The sequence below is a fragment of the Phyllobates terribilis genome, unplaced genomic scaffold (assembly GCF_046119375.1).
Source record: "Phyllobates terribilis strain yellow unplaced genomic scaffold, ASM4611937v1 Scaffold_1__5_contigs__length_1240528914, whole genome shotgun sequence".
Lineage (NCBI taxonomy): Eukaryota > Metazoa > Chordata > Amphibia > Anura > Dendrobatidae > Phyllobates > Phyllobates terribilis.
In genome coordinates this window covers 204,726,432-204,742,606 of record NW_027362761.1, presented here as the reverse complement: position 1 = coordinate 204,742,606, position 16,175 = coordinate 204,726,432, and the positions used below count along the sequence as shown (strand labels likewise).

Sequence of the window (16,175 nt, the reverse complement as noted above, 5' to 3'; positions counted from 1 at the left end):
CAGCAGAATATTTGCATTGAAAAAGCATAAAAAAAATGTGTGAACAAGCCTAAGTAGACAAGTTTCAATTCTGCTCTACTGTGTTTGTTCTAATCGCGTCGCTCTGCAGCAGAGCTTCCAGCACTATGAGAGGATAGTTACAAATGTTTGTAATGAGACAAAGTTCACTTCTGTTCTATTAGCTCTGCTGTACTGTATTAGTGGTTATCTCTCTGCAGAGCTGTGTGTGATTATGAGAGCAGTGTCAGTCATTACATGTCTCTCACACTGGTAACGCCCCTTTTATATGTAAAATAAGCTCTGGAGGCAGAGTCTCGTACAGATCTCTGTCTGGCCCGTAGATCTTAACAGCTCATTTATGTATAAGAAAAGCAAAGCTTTCTCTGGAATAAGACATTGGATCACAGATATCAAGATATTTTATTAAGCTTCCTATGACCTACATGCCCATATAGACGGCTTAGGAGGGATAATCCTACTGACAGATTCCCTTTTAAAAGTGTTTTGGAATGTATTTATACTGACCTTTCCATTAGTCATTTTTTTTCTTTCTATTTCTGGAGAGCCCTTTTAAGTAATTACAATACCTAACAATATGCACATCACTTTGTAAGATGATTATAAACTGTTTTTTTTTTTTTTTCAAGTGATGACTTAAACACTTTAGAGAATTGCACATGTAGTAACTTTGTAATAGTTTTCTAAGAGAATTAACCTTTGTGTTCCAATTTATGATAGAAAAACTAACACTACCCGTTCACACAATGGGTATATTTATCAAGCTAAATGTGCCAGAATTCTGGTGTAATTTGCACCAAAAACGGCCTTTGATGACTTGTCTTGCACCATATTTGTGATGTGTTTTAGCCCAGGTCTATGACTTGTCTGACAAGTGGGCACAGCCTGCTGGTAAGGGGTCGTGGCCTAGGGTGCGACATTGTGCACCAATAGTGTTGTACACATTCCTGGCACAAAGTAAGCCATCTAATATCTGGTAATGTAGATTAGATAGCCTTAATATTAGGCAGATTTATCCAACCATTTATGAACCAGTGTGATAGATCTGGAGAATTTTAAATTTCCACTTTCTAAGAATCAGGTGTTATTGATAATACCACTGTTGTGGTCTAAACGCCAGCTTTAATTCGAGCTGACACATCTTGTGAACACTTCATGAATATGGGCAGTTTGGTGGCTTAGTAGTTAAGACTATTACATTGCAGTGATAACCACAGTGTAAACGATCTGCATGGTATTTGTATATCCTCCCACATTTTAGCATGTCCTCCCCACACGCTAAAACACTTAGGTGGGCTCACTGGCTTCTTATGGAATTGGCCCTAATGTATGACTGAGATTGTGACTTTACATTTACATGATGGCATTCTTTGTACATCTCTAGTGCATTAGTGATGTATATAGAGCTGTTCACATGTCTGTGTTTTTTTTTTTTTTTACTTTTTTTCATGGACCGTGTGTTCTTGCAAAACTCACGGAAACATTTGTTTGTTTTTTTTCTGCCCGCATGAATGAAAAGTGCCAATACAAATCTAGGGGTCTGGGAAAAACACGTACAGCACATGGATGACATCCGTGTTTAACATTGCAAATGATAGGAGAAGCTTTATAATTTTATTTAGTTATTTAACCATTCTTGAAAAATACTGATGGCACCAGTACAATTTATTTCCGTAAGTTTAAAATGCTGAGGTCTAAATGAGACATAAGTGACATGAATAAATAAAATATCTGTGCTCAGGAGAGGTGCTTCATAGTTGTGTTGAGAGAAGATCACTTATGTACTTTGTTTGCTAGTTTTCCAAGGGGGAAAAAAAAACCGTAAAAGATCTGGCCAGTTTGAGGGGGGCTCCTTGTGTACTGAAGCAGAGAAAGGTGGGACTGGGCGGGCAATAGAGCCAGGGAGCTTGTGAAGTGCTCTGATCACACCCATAGCACATAAGCCGTATTTACATATGAATTCAAGCAACAATTTTTCAGTCAGGCTACAAAAGATAACCTCAGTAAAGGTATGGATGTCATTATCTTTCAAAGAGCAACATGACCATATAAACAGTTTGTCAGAATGATCCACCCCCGAGATTCCTTTTAGTGCATTCATGTTTCAAGGGATCTACTATTGACTTCATTCTCGTCTTTACTTATTAGGAAAACTTATTCTCCCATCAATCATTACCCTGATCAATATTTATTTAATTTTTTTTTCTGGTGGCCTAAGTATTTTCGCTAATTGTACACAATGTGAAGCTGCGGATTCCAAATATGAAGTCAGAATTGATTTATCGGGTCAGGATTTTTTACAAATATAAAACTTTTTTACATGTTAAATTAATCATGAACAATGAAAATTTCTCCAATAACCCCCCACGACCGCACCAAAGGAGGATGTCACCCCACCCTAATAGGGACAGGAAACACAGAGGTCAAATAGCCCCTCCCTCATCCTCCCTCCAGTGTTTTTTTTCCTGTCCCTATTGGGATGAAGAGGTCATCCAGGGTGCTCTGTGCGGCGGCAGAGACCCAGCATACCTTTTAAGCCGGGCAGCTGGGACTGAGGAGTGTTCTTCCCCTCCCCTTATGACGCTCCTGTCTCCTCCGGGACTCGGGGACCCCCCCATCCCCACAGAGTCCGCGCCTGCGGGTAAGGACTGGTGGGTGTCGGGCTGGAGGCCTCCTCGAGCTCTCCAGCCCAGCTCCCCCCCCCCCCATCTCAGGTGGCCTCTGGCGTTCTCCATAGCGGGAGTGACGTGCGCCGTATCCCGGAAGTGACGCGGACCGCTGGATGACTTCACTTTCGGTCTGCGTTCCACCTTGGAACGCAGTTACCTAAAAACGGCTGGAAAGTGACGTGGGATGCCGAAACAGGGTCCTTTAGGTTACTTCCGGTCCGTTTAGGACAATGTGGTCCTCTGGAGGTGGCATACAAAAAAAAAACCCGCAGGTGATCGCAGGTGTTCCTGCTTCACCAATTGGACCAAGTCGGAGGAGCCTTCCCACCCCCCTCCCCAGGGAAAAAGGGAGGGCGCTGTGTCCAGTCGCCTATATAAGAGCCCTGGACAGAAGACATCTAAGGTAGGACCTAATCCGTTTTGTATTTTTATACACTGGATGGTCAGGAATCTATCTTCTCCATGTCTGCGGGATTCCAGTCCCAGTAAGTCTGGCACTGGCGGTCCTTTCCTAGGTGCAGGTTAGAATTGATACATTAATTACCCTTCTCCCTCTTTTTTAGGGGGACAAGGATCCTGCACCAGGAAATAAGTCTAGCCGGAAGTGTGCTATATGTGCAAAAAAACGATCTTCTTCAAACAAAAAATATTTATGCCAGAAATGTACGGAGAAAATTATTAGGGAAGAGCAGCCATCCCTCATAGATGAAATCAAGGGGATAGTCCGTCAGGAAGTTCAATCTTCATTGGCCTCCTTTTCCCGATCCACTTCTGATTCGCCTCCAAAGGCTAAGAGGAAGATTTCCCTGGAAGAATGAAGAGACTCGGACTCCCAGGACGAAATATCCCTTCCAGAAGAACTTAGAGGAAAGTGAACTTAGCGCAGCAGAGGAAGGTCTGGAAAATAAGAGATATTATTTCTCAAAGGAATTTATGGAAGACCTCCTCGCAGCAGTAAGAAGAACGATGGAGGTGGAAGAAGAGAAGCCCACTAGATCAGTCCAGGAAGAGATGTTCGGTGGTCTCCGTTCAAAGAAAAAGATGGTGTTCCCGATAAATGAAAACATTCAGGAGTTAATCCTGGACGAATGGGAAAATCCTGAAAGACGACTGAATACACCAGCAGAATTGAAAGACAGGTTTCCGGTAGATGAAGAAACCTCAAAATGTTGGCCCGAGATACCTAAAGTCGATATTCAGGTGGCAAGAGTCGCTAAAAAGACAATATTGCCATTCGAGTGTTCGTCGCAACTGAAGGATCCTCTGAACCACAAGATGGATAGCCTTCTCAGGAAATCCTGGGAAACATCAGCAGCCCTTCCGAACACTAATGTAGTCTCCACGTGTGTTACACGATCCATATCGAGATGGCTCATCCAATTTGAAGAGCATCTGGCTATGGGCACATCCAGAGAAGAGATACAAGCTTCCCTACCCTTGCTGCAGAAGGCCACTGACTTTCTGGCAGATGCCTCAGCGGAATCTGTGAGAGTAACCACCAGGGCATCAGTCCTATCGAACTCCACAAGGCGAGCACTATGGCTGAAATCGTGGAAAGGTGATGTGGCCTCCAAAATAAAACTCTGTTCCATTCCCTTCAGGGGAGAATATATGTTTGGCCATGCCCTTGACGACCTCCTGGAGAAGGCTTCTGATAAAAAGGAGTCCTTGCTAGAACCCAGACACTACAAGAAGACCCCCTTTCGCCCCCTCAGGAGCAGAATCCCCAGTACAAGGGGAAAGGGAAGTCCAGTCAATGGAGTTACCCCAAAGAAGGGAAAGATGGGAATATTTTTTTCCAAAAAGGACAGCGACAACCGAAGCGGTGACGCCAGAGCAGTGGGGGGACGAATCATAAAATATCTTCCCCCAATGGCAAAAGATTTGCTCCAGTCAATGGGTCTTGAAGGTAATTCAAGAAGTGGTGAAGATCAAATTCTCCTCATATCATCCAAGAAAAGTGTGAATAACTCGTCTAACCTCCCCGAGATTAAAAAACGCCCTGATGTTTGGCCTAAGAGACCTGCTATCCTTGGGGGCTATTTCACAGGTCCCAAAAACCGAAAGACACACAGGCCACTATTCACACCTGTTTATGATAAGAAAACCAAACGGCACTTACAGAATAATAGTAAATCTGAAACCCTTGAACCAATATATCATCTACCGAAGATTCAAAATGGAGTCCATCAGATCAGCAGTTCCCTTGATAGGACAAGGATATGTGATGGCAACCATCGACTTACAGGACGCATACTACCACGTCCCTATACATCCAACATACCGAAAATTTCTAAGGTTTGCAGTGGTTCAAGAGGATCAAACATTACATTTTCAATTCAACGTATTGCCGTTCGGAAAATCCTCAGCACTGAGAATATTTACCAAAATTATGTCAGAGGTAGTGGCTTCTATCACAAAGGAGAAAATCTGCATCATTCCCTACCTCGACGACTTCTTACTAGTAGGTCCCTCGGTGGCATCACTCCAGGAGGATCTGCAAGGAACAATCCAAATCCTCACCACCCTAGGGTGGTTGATAAATCATCAAAAGTCAGACCTGGTCCCTGCCACAGAAAAAACGTTCCTGGGTGTTCTATTAGACTCCACCAGACAAACCTCCTTCTTACCAAAGGACAGGCAGATACTTTTGAGATCCAAGATAACGAATCTGAAGACCCTGAACAGGGTGTCTCTAAGATTTGCCATGTCAGCCCTTGGCTCCACGACAGCCTGCATTCAATCCGTAGCCTGGGCTCAGGCTCACACCAGGGTATTGCAAACCCATATTCTCCCCAGACTCCCTTAACGGGAAGATCATGATCCCTCATTATGTGAAGACATCCCTGTCATGGTGGCTCAGCCCAAGAAACCTAAGACCAGGGGTTACATGGTCTCAGTTCCCTCTGATAAGTCACGGTAAACGCCAGCAAGACTGGATGGGGAGCCGTCATCGCCCAAACCCCCTTCCAAGGTGTCTGGACAGAAGAGACCAGCAGGAGATCTTCCAACTTCCGCAAATTAAAGGCAGTGGAGGAGGCACTCAAAATATTGGCTCCAATCATTGCGGGCAAACATGTAAAAGTCTATTCAGACAACATGACTACCGTAGCTCACCTGTCCCATCAAGGGAGTACAAGGTACGAGAATCTAAAAAGTATCTCCGTAACAATATTCTTCTGGGCAGAATGACATCTTCGTTCCTTATCAGTTCTGCACATAAAAGGCTCAGACAACATCCAGGCCGATTTTCTGAGCAGAAGGAATATCCATCCGGGGGAATGGGAGCTGGACTCAGACATTTTCCACATGCTGACCAGACAATAGAGTCGTCCGGAGGTGGACCTCTTTGCAAGATGCCAGAACACCAAGGCAGAAAAATACTTCTCCCTAGATCCAAACGACGTATGCCTGGGGATAGATGCATTCGCTCACCCGTGGCGTTTCCATCTAGCTTACGCTTTTCACCCAATTCCATTGCTACCCAAGACCTTACAGAAAGTAAGGACCGAGGAGGTCAAGATAATCTTGATAGCCCCACTTTGGCCCAAAAGGAGCTGGTTCTGTGCACTAAACAGTCTAAGCATAGAAGGACCCCTCATTCTGCCAGCAATCAAAAACCTTCTCCATCAGGGTCCAATACTCCATCCAGATCCAGAGAACCTCCATCTAGCGGCCTGGCTTCTGAGTTCACAATCCTGAAAGCCAAGGGACTCGGACCGAGTAATTCATACCCTACAAAAAAGTAGGAAACAAATCACAAACTCCATATACAGCAAGATATGGAAGACCTTTCTAACATGGTATAAACTAAATAGGCCAGATCTTCGGCATCCTGACATGACCCAGATCTTTGGATTTTCTACAAGAGGGGCTGGAAAAAGGCCTTAGACCCAGCACCCTCAAGGTACAGATCGCGGCGCTGAGTGCTTATTTCGGCCAGAGCCTAGCCGAACATCGGTGGGTAAAAAGGTTCATGACAGCAGCTACTCGTCTGCGTCCCAGAATAATCAACCACATTCCCTCCTGGGATCTTAATATCTTCCTTAAAGGTATGACACTACTACCGTTTGAACCTTTGGCCTCCAATAGAGCTGGATAAATTAGCCTGGAAAACAACTTTTCTAGTAGCGATTACCACCGCCAGGAGAGTGGGAGAAATCCAGGCCTTCTCAGTGAATGACCCGTATTTGAGAATCCTGGATGATGGGTCCAGCTGTAGAATAATCCTGTCTTTCTTACCAAAGGTGGTCTCAGACTTTCATAGATCACAGGAGATAATTCTGCCCTCCTTCTGTCAGGACCCAAAAAATAAAAGGGAAGAAGAATTCCATACTTTGGACGTGAGGCGGGTCGTTCTTCACTACCTCCAAAAGACAGAGGCCTGGAGGAAGGATCAGAACTACTTTATTCAGCCATCTGGTCAGAACAGAGGGAAGAAGGTCTCAAAAGTTACCATCGCTACTTGGATCAAGAAAGCCATTGTGGAATCATATTAGATCCAAAATCTCTCACCACCAGAAAAACTGAAAGCACATTCTACAAGAGCCATGTCCGTCTCCTGGGCAGAAAAGTCTAGCGCTTCCCTCAAGCAGATATGTAGAGCAGCTACATGGTCCTCGGTCCATACCTTCACCAAGCATTACAAACTTAATTTAATGTCCATTAAAGACTTGGCCTTTTGGCGGAAAGTGCTTCAGGCCATTGTTCCTCTCTAAACATTTTTGGTACTCCTCCTTTGGTGCTGTCGTGGGGGGTTTATTGGAGAAAAAAGAATTAGACTTACCGGTAATTTGGTTTCTAATAACCCTCCACGACAACACTAGCAATTCCCTCCCAGGCTTGGTTAGCCAAAAAATCATTTAATTTGAATAAGAATAAATATAATTTGAAGCATCCATACTTGTGTGGTCCTTTATAAAAACACTGGAGGGAGGATGAGGGAGGGGCTATTTGACCTCTTTGTGTTTCCTGCCCCTATTAGGGTGGGGTGACATCTTCCTTTGGTGCTGTCGTGGTTATTAGAAACCGAATTACCGATAAGTCTAATTCTATTATTTGAAGAACAGAACAACACATATATATTTTTTTCATACAAAAAGATTAGTCTGTTAACCAAAAGATCCCCAGTTATCTGGATTCTTAATTGTTAGGCACTTTTTTGGATTTTCTAGAATAGCTATTATCAGTGGTTCTTTGCTGCAAACACAAGCATGGTGGAAGCGTTCTCCTTACTCTTCACTGATAGCTCCCAGATTTGAGTGGAAGTAGCTCAGATGGCTGTGAAGGAAGACCAGCTTTTTGTGTGAAGACAGGATCTGACTGGGAAAAACGGATGTGATATTTGGATTCAGCACATCCAAATTTGCAAAGATCGGGTGTTATTCTGGAGTCATCAAAATGTATATAGACTAGTGTTATCTTGTCATTTACAACATATAATAATAATTTTATTTATATAGCGCCAACATATTCCACAGCGCTTTACAATTCAGACAATTTACAGACAATATCAGCACTGCCCCCATTGGGACACACCATCTACATTCCCTATCAATATGTCTTTGGCATGTGGGAGGAAACCCATACAAACTCCTTGCAGATGTTGTCCTTGGTGGGATTTGAACCCAGTACCCCAGCGCTGCAAGGCTGCAGTGCTAACCACTGAGCCACCGTGCTGCCCTAAACATTTTGGGCATAATTATAATTTTGTTTTTTGTTTTTTTAAAGTGCCACTCCAGCTTTTTTTTTTTTTTTTTTTTTTTTTTTTTACAGCTGAAGTGGTGCTTTTGAATCTAAGGTCCCCGCATTTAGTCTCAAACTTACTCGCTGCCGTCTTCCCCTTCTATCGCCGTCGATCCCCAGCAGTTTGTGACCTGCTAGATCACGCTAGTGTTTCATAGAGTGAGAGGTCACAACTCAATGCAAGTCTATTGGAGCCTCGTTCTGCCTCTCATAGACTTGCATTGAGAGCTTGTGATGTAACTTCTGACTTCCTGACAGTCAAAAGTTGCGATCACAAGATGGTGCTGTGGGATAGGAACAGCTCTGAAAAAAGTTGAAGACACTTGAGCGCGTGTATAAGACCAAGGGCAGGGACCTTACATTATAAGCACCACTTCAACACTGTAAAAAAGATCAAAAACGCTGGAGTGGAGCTTTTAAGTAATACAAATGGTAAAAAAAGAAGTCTTGTACAACATCAATTTTCACCCATTTGTTCACTCTATAGTTGGGAAACCAGGCAAACAAAGCCCATTTTGTTACCTAGAAGCCAATGTTGCTTTCAGTTGATCCGTATAAAGAGGAGAAGGAAATATTAGCAAATGCACATTTTTCTGTGCTACAGTAAGTTTTTGTGCAGGAGCTCGGGTTTGTCAGACAAGATGCGATATTTGATACATTTGGCAGCCCCCGTAATGCAGCATAACATATTAGTATGATATCTGATCTAGGTTTCTGGCGAGCACATGTTTCTTTGGTATTAGCACAAGGACATCTAAGCCTGGTGACAGATCGTACTCTAGTGGAGATCCAGCATTTGACAGAGGAACCTGGAACAGGTGATGATTACTTGGGATCACATAGTCCGCTAATGTGCTCTGCTGCAAATCTCTGGGAATTCTTGCGTGGCGGCATTTAATTTAGATTCTTATAGCAAGAATGTTGTTGATATGCCAGCATAGCTATGTAATTGTCTCAGGTCATATCCACAACCACTGGACGTAATTTATACGAGAGGAGTATGTCTGCAAGATCAAGCTGTCAGATAAAGTTGAGAATATTGTAGCTATATAATCCCGTATAAGTGACTTTGTCCGGATTTACATTTTGATTAACCCTAGAAAGCGTGACATCTGAAATATACACTTTAACGTAACCCGGGCCTTTTAGGCCCTTGTGCAAATCATATGGAGGAACTCAAATAAATAACTTTTACAAGTTTATTTCAAAATTGCAAAGTAAGATATGAAAAATGCACAACATTGTAATTATAATTGTTTGCAGAAAACACCAAAAAAGTAAGTACATGGGCCTAAAAGGCCCAGGTTACGCATTCTATGTGATTAATCCTTTTTATCATTTAACAATATTTTTTTCAAATTTCAAACAAAGACATGAAAAACACACAAACAAGGGTATATAAATGTTGAAGTAAACTAGCTGCAGCTACATTTCTTTTCCAACTTTTCCTTTTCAATTTCATTGATCTTCCGCACAATTTACACATGTCATCTTTTCTGAAGAATGTTCTTGACAGATATTTTCTCCACAAATGGTACAGTAACATTCAGTTTTCCTGTCTTTATTTGTTGGACAAATAAAACAACACTTTTGTTTTCTTTCTCCTGGCTCTGGAATTGCCTGAAAATGGAATACGCCACACCGTTTCATAGCTTCTCTAGTTTGCTTTGGCAAGCATTTTATGTTGCTTCGCTGCATCATGTGAGGCGTTACAAGTTCATGGCAAAGGTCCTTCAAGAATAGGCGTCTCCTGTCCTTCCTCCTAGCATGGAAATCGGGATGAGTTTCAGTATAAATAATGTAGGTATTAAGGGCTGATACATCAATCATATTTGAAAAATGACTACAGCCTAACATTTTGTTTGCCTCTTTGATGAATATTCTCCAACCATTTCATCCATCTTGTCCACACCGCCTTTAGTTTTATTATAGTGCAGGATGATTTCTGGTTTGTTTCCTGACAATACTGGAATCATGATGCATGGTACTGAGTAATATAACGGATTTTTCCTTCGCTTTGTAAGACACCTTTGTTGCTGAAACCAAAGACACTCTCATAAAGTGCTCGCTGTGGAATGTGCTTTATCACCGGAGGAATATCTCGTCAATTTGGCTTCATAGTACCAACAACTGTAAGATCTTTTCAAGCAAAAATTGCCCAGTTCAACATTAGTAAAGTAATTGTCCATTGTAAGGTTTCTACCAGAATTGTAAATTGGTACAGCAAGTTTTTATTTACAATGTCAGAACCTAGGTATTTCTGCACTGGAGCGCCACCTTCATTGCCACAGTAGGTGAGCCCATTCATCCCATAATAATTTGTAGAATCACACATCCAGAATATTTTTATTCCATACTTGGCTGGTTTACTAGGCATATATTGAATGAACTTGCAACGTCCTCTGTAGGCTACATGTTGCTCATCCACTGTTACATTAGCACTAGGATTGTAGAGCTTTGTACAATTCTTGATAAAAATATTCCAGATGTATCATTTAGCACCTATTAGTTACGTTTCCAACCTCGCAGAACGAGTTCGCTTATCATCAAATCCAAGGCTTCTCCGAATTTCCTCATATCTATCCACTGACATTGTTGCTTTGTAGTGTGGATCAGAAAGTGGATCCAGAAATAATTCTCTGATTGGAACATCACAAGATTTTTCACCCTGCCAGAAGTGTTGGTCCAATATAAGCAAACAATTCCTCTTTTGAGATATTTTGCCATGTTTTTTTCCGGAAGCAATGTCATGGCATTATGACGTTGGGAAGGAAGAGTCAGTCTCTCTCCCAAGATCACATGGCCATTACATCATCACAGGTCTTTCAATACACAGGCATGATCCATCCCCCTCCCCAGCAACCCTGAGTACAATAACACAGTAACTTGAGACACGAACACTGCTGAGTACAAGATAAACCTAGTACGGGCCTAAAAGGCTCGGGTGCTGTAAATATGGGGTTTCCCCGAAAAAGCATTGTTATACCAAAATGCCTATCACATAAATTATATGAACTGGATATTACCAACAACGACATACTTAAGGAATACCTAGAGCAGGGGTGGGCAATTAATTTTTCCGAGAGGCCACATGAGAGACCGTGACTGTTGGGGAGGGCCGAACCAATAGGCTGAAATGAATTCTGCTCAATATTAATATTAACATGAGCATGAGCCCCACACAGCCTCCCCATGTCCAGCATGAGCCCCACAAAGCCCCCCATGTCCAGCATGAGCCCCACACAGCCCCCCCATGTCCAGCATGAGCCCCACACAGCCCCCCCATGTCCAGCATGAGCCCCACACAGCCCCCCATGTCCAGCATGAGCCCCACACAGCCCCCAAGTCCAGCATGAGCCCCACACAGCCCCCCCCCCATGTCCAGCATGAGCCCCACACAGCCCTCCGGTGTCCAGCATGAGCCATACACAGCCCCCCATGTCTAGCATGAGCCCCACACAGCCCTCCCATGTCCAGCATGAGCCCCACACAGCCCTCCCATGTCCAGTATGTGCCCCACAGAGTCCTCCCGTGTCCAGCATGAGCACCACACAGCTCTCCTGTGTCCACCATGAGCCCCACACAGCCCCCTATGTCCAGCATGAGCCCCACACAGCCCTCCCGTGTCCAGCATGAGCCATACACAGCCCCCCATGTCCAGCATGAGCCCCACACAGCCCTCCCATGTCCAGCATGTGCACCACCCACCCCCCATGTCCAGTATGAGAGCTCGAGAGCCTCCTCATGTCCAGCATGACAGCCCTTCCAAGTGTCCAGCATTAAAGCCCCCCAGTGTCCAGCATTAAAGCCCCCCAGTGTCCAGCATTAAAGCCCCCCAGTGTCCAGCATTAAAGCCCCCCAGTGTCTAGCATTAAAGCCCCCCATGTCCAGCCTGACAGCCCTCCCTGTGTCCAGCCTGACAGCCCTCCCTGTGTCCAGCCTGACAGCCCTCCCTGTGTCCAGCCTGACAGCCCTCCCTAGTGTCCAGCATGAGAGCCCCCCCTGTGTCCAGCATGAGAGCCCCCCCTGTGTCCAGCATGAGAGCCCCCCCTGTGTCCAGCATGAGAGCCCCCCCTGTGTCCAGCATGAGAGCCCCCCCTGTGTCCAGCATGAGAGCCCCCCCTGTGTCCAGCATGAGACCCCCCCCCCTGTGTCCAGCATGAGAGACCCCCCTGTGTCCAGCATGAGAGACCCCCCTGTGTCCAGCATGAGAGACCCCCCTGTGTCCAGCATGAGAGACCCCCCTGTGTCCAGCATGAGAGCCCCCCCTGTGTCCAGCATGAGAGCCCCCCCTGTGTCCAGCATGAGAGCCCCCCCTGTGTCCAGCATGAGAGCCCCCCCTGTGTCCAGCATGAGAGCCCCCCTGTGTCCAGCATGAGAGCCCCCCCTGTGTCCAGCATGAGAGCCCCCCCCTGTGTCCAGCATGAGAGCCCCCCCCTGTGTCCAGCATGAGAGCCCCCCCCTGTGTCCAGCATGAGAGCCCCCCACTATGTCCAGCATGAGAGCCCCCCACTATGTCCAGCATGAGAGCCCCCCCACTATGTCCAGCATGAGAGCCCCCCCACTATGTCCAGCATGAGAGCCCCCCCACTATGTCCAGCATGAGAGCCCCCCCACTATGTCCAGCATGAGAGCCCCCCACTATGTCCAGCATGAGAGCCCCCCACTATGTCCAGCATGAGAGCCCCCCACTATGTCCAGCATGAGAGCCCCCCCTGTGTCCAGCATTAAAGCATCTCTTGTGTCCAGCATTAAAGCCCCCCTGTGTCCAGCATCAAAGCAAAGCCGTCCCTGTGTCCAGCATTAAAGCCCCCCCTGTGTCCAGCATATACTTGCTTCACTCCCCTTTTCTCTACGCTCCTGTCTCTGATGCACTGACTCTCCGCAGTGTGCAGGCTGATGCCATTGTGTCAGCTGTTTCTAACGCTGATTGGTGGAAGAGGGAAGTGGCGGCCCCTCCTCCACCAATGCATTCACCGCGGATTGAGACCACGGATTGAGACAGCGGTGACGGTGTGCAGGCGGGCAGTGACGGCGAGCGGTGACGGCGTGCGGTGCAGTGCGGCTCGTGGGCCACTGTTATCAGCCCTTCGGCTGTCTCGGTCCGCGGGCCGGACTGGAACAGCCAGAGGGCCAGATGTGGCCCGCGGGCCGCACGTTGCCCAGATCTGACCTAGAGTTTCAACATTTTAACAAAAGTAATTTTGCAGAAAATAGCAGAAAAGTAAGGGATACGCATTCTAGGGTTAAAAACAGGTTAAGGATTTGCAAATGAGAATCCATTTCATATTGCCAAATAAGGTTGTTTTTGTAACAAGTGCATGAATTCCTGCAAGCGTACATGAAAAAAAATCTTTACAGAAATTTCTACAACAGATCTGTCACTCGTGAGTGTATGTGTATACAGTGGATATAAAAAGTCTACACACCCCTGGTAAAATGCCAGGTTTTTGTAATGTAAAAAAAAAAATCATTGTTGGAATACCCTTTGAATTTTATGATAACATTCAGTCTTTTTGGGTAGGAGTCTATCATGATGGCACATCTAGAATTGGCAAGCTTTCCTCACTCTTCCTTGCAGTAATGCAATCTGACAGATTTACTGCAAGGGCATGTCCTGTGTATAGCCCTCTTCAGGTCAACTAACAGATTTTCAATTGGATTCAGGTCTGGGATCTGGCTGAGCCATTCCAAAACTATGATCTTCTTCTGGTGAAGCCATTCTTTTGCAGATTTGGAGATATGCTTGGGGTCGTTTGTTGAAACGTTAAATTCCTTTTCATCTTTTAAGCAGAGACCTGAAGGTTTTGTTGCAATATTGACTAATATTTGGAACTGTACATAATTCCCTCCACCTTGACTAAAGCCCTAGTTCCAGTTGTTGAAAAATAGCCCCAAAGTATAATGCTGCCTCCACCATACTTCACTGTGGGTATGGTGTTCTTTAAGTGATGCACAATGTTGGCTTTGCTAGCTTTCCCCCCAGAGGATTCTTCTTGAATCTTTAAGGCTGGTGAAGTCTATGATCTCTAACCACAACTATTTTCTAGAATACATTGGCTCTATACTACTCTTATATCAGAGCCAGCAGGCATCTAAAAAATTTTCAGTAGAGACCAGATTTTGTTCAGTCTTCATTACTTTTGGCATCGAGGTGTGATACCAAATGCTGTGTCAACCTTCATCTCTCCTGGCAGATACAATAATGGATAATTACTGCCAAGCACAAGAAGCTAACATCAGCTGTCACATATTACAGCGTTATGTGTTAATCTTTCATCAATGCAGAAAGCTAAATGCAGCTTATGTGTAACATCCTGCTAAGAGAAAGCCATTGTAATGAGGCTTGGACATATGAGGAGGCAAGTCTTGGACTTACTGCTTGCTGAGGAAATGGTGGCCTGCTGTGATCACTATTGGAAGGGGGATGAGCTAAGGGAAATGGCCGTGACTACTGGGGACATGAGGTGAGGTCCGCAATGACAAATTGGGTAGTGGTGGGCATTACTTTACAGGAGATATCACTCCTAGTGGGGCTCACAATAATCAGTATGGCTTATCGTGGCTGGCTCCTAGATCTCCTGTCATTTGTCCCGGCCTGACATGTACTCCTTTGGTGTTACTTAGAGATTTGTCACATTAGAAGGTTAATTTAGCGGAGTTCCCATTTCCCTAATTTGTGGTTAGTAGCAATACCAACAATGATTCTATGTAGAAAATGAGACCTTGTTGTATATAATGCACATTTTTCCTGGCCTGCTACCAAAAACATAATTTTCTTCCTTATTTCCAATGGTTTGTATGATGCCATCATTTTCTGCAACTTGTCAGTTTGTTTTGTTGAGGACACCATTATGTGAATACAAAACAGACGTAACAAAGAAAGCGACTTGTAAGCAGACCAATAATTGTTCACATAGTGTATACTGTCAAAATGCATCATTCATGTTGTTGATATCCGGAATATCCATTGTTTTTGTGCAGCCTTTCCAACAATTCTCGGATTGTGAGCCTTCTGTCACAGCTGGAGAAGATCAACACAGAGTCATCGGCCCTGGATATAGATAATGCCAGGTTTGTCACTTCAAAAATCCTCCACTTGGCACAAACCCAAGGTATGACCCTTTTCTATTGCTATGGACCTGAAGTGATGATAATACAGTGATGTCTCCTGAAATAACTTGCTTGTAAATTATATACAGCTCTTCTTTAAGGCTTCAAACATTGTACTTGATTCAAAATTACATACCTATGAATACATAAAAAATATTCTTCACATTTTGAGGGATATTACTGGTCATAGGGTTATTCCCATCTCCATAGATGTATATTGTTGGATAGTAAGCACTTTTTCAATTTACTGTTTATTAAAATTTGCAGCCGTTCCTGAGATATTAACACTTTTGTTTGTAGCTTGTTGCGTAGGTGACCGACCACCACTGCGATCTAGATTGCAAGCACTGCACTAATGCTGGCCCATATTAGGATACAACCGTGCGCTTCAGCGATCCCATCAGCTTCAAAGTAACTCTTACAAACTCAATACAATAGAGCCGGTAAGCACTATGCATGGTAGGCCACCACTGCTAGACAGCAGTGGTGGTCCGTCACCTAGGCAATGAGCTGTATAAAAAAAGAATAGTGTTAATATCTCAAGAACTGCTGATAAACAGTAATTTAGGACATGTTCAGAGGTAGCAGCAGCAGCTTGGAGTTTATACAGCAGTACTGAGCACTGTAGCT

General features: G+C 44.5%; 1 protein-coding gene and 1 long non-coding RNA gene across 2 annotated transcripts in view; one reads left to right on the top strand and one right to left on the bottom strand.

The window, feature by feature from the left end:
- The window catches only part of AGTPBP1 (ATP/GTP binding carboxypeptidase 1), a 189,108-nt gene that overhangs the window by 44,409 nt on the left and 128,524 nt on the right, over nt 1-16,175 (top strand). The window contains exon 3 of the mRNA XM_073670940.1: nt 15,417-15,547. Coding sequence (XP_073527041.1) covers nt 15,417-15,547 — 131 coding nt within the window. The remainder of the gene's footprint in view (nt 1-15,416; nt 15,548-16,175) is intronic.
- The window catches only part of LOC141253607 (uncharacterized), a 59,383-nt gene that overhangs the window by 22,484 nt on the left and 20,724 nt on the right, over nt 1-16,175 (bottom strand). The gene's annotated exons all lie outside the window — the stretch shown is intronic.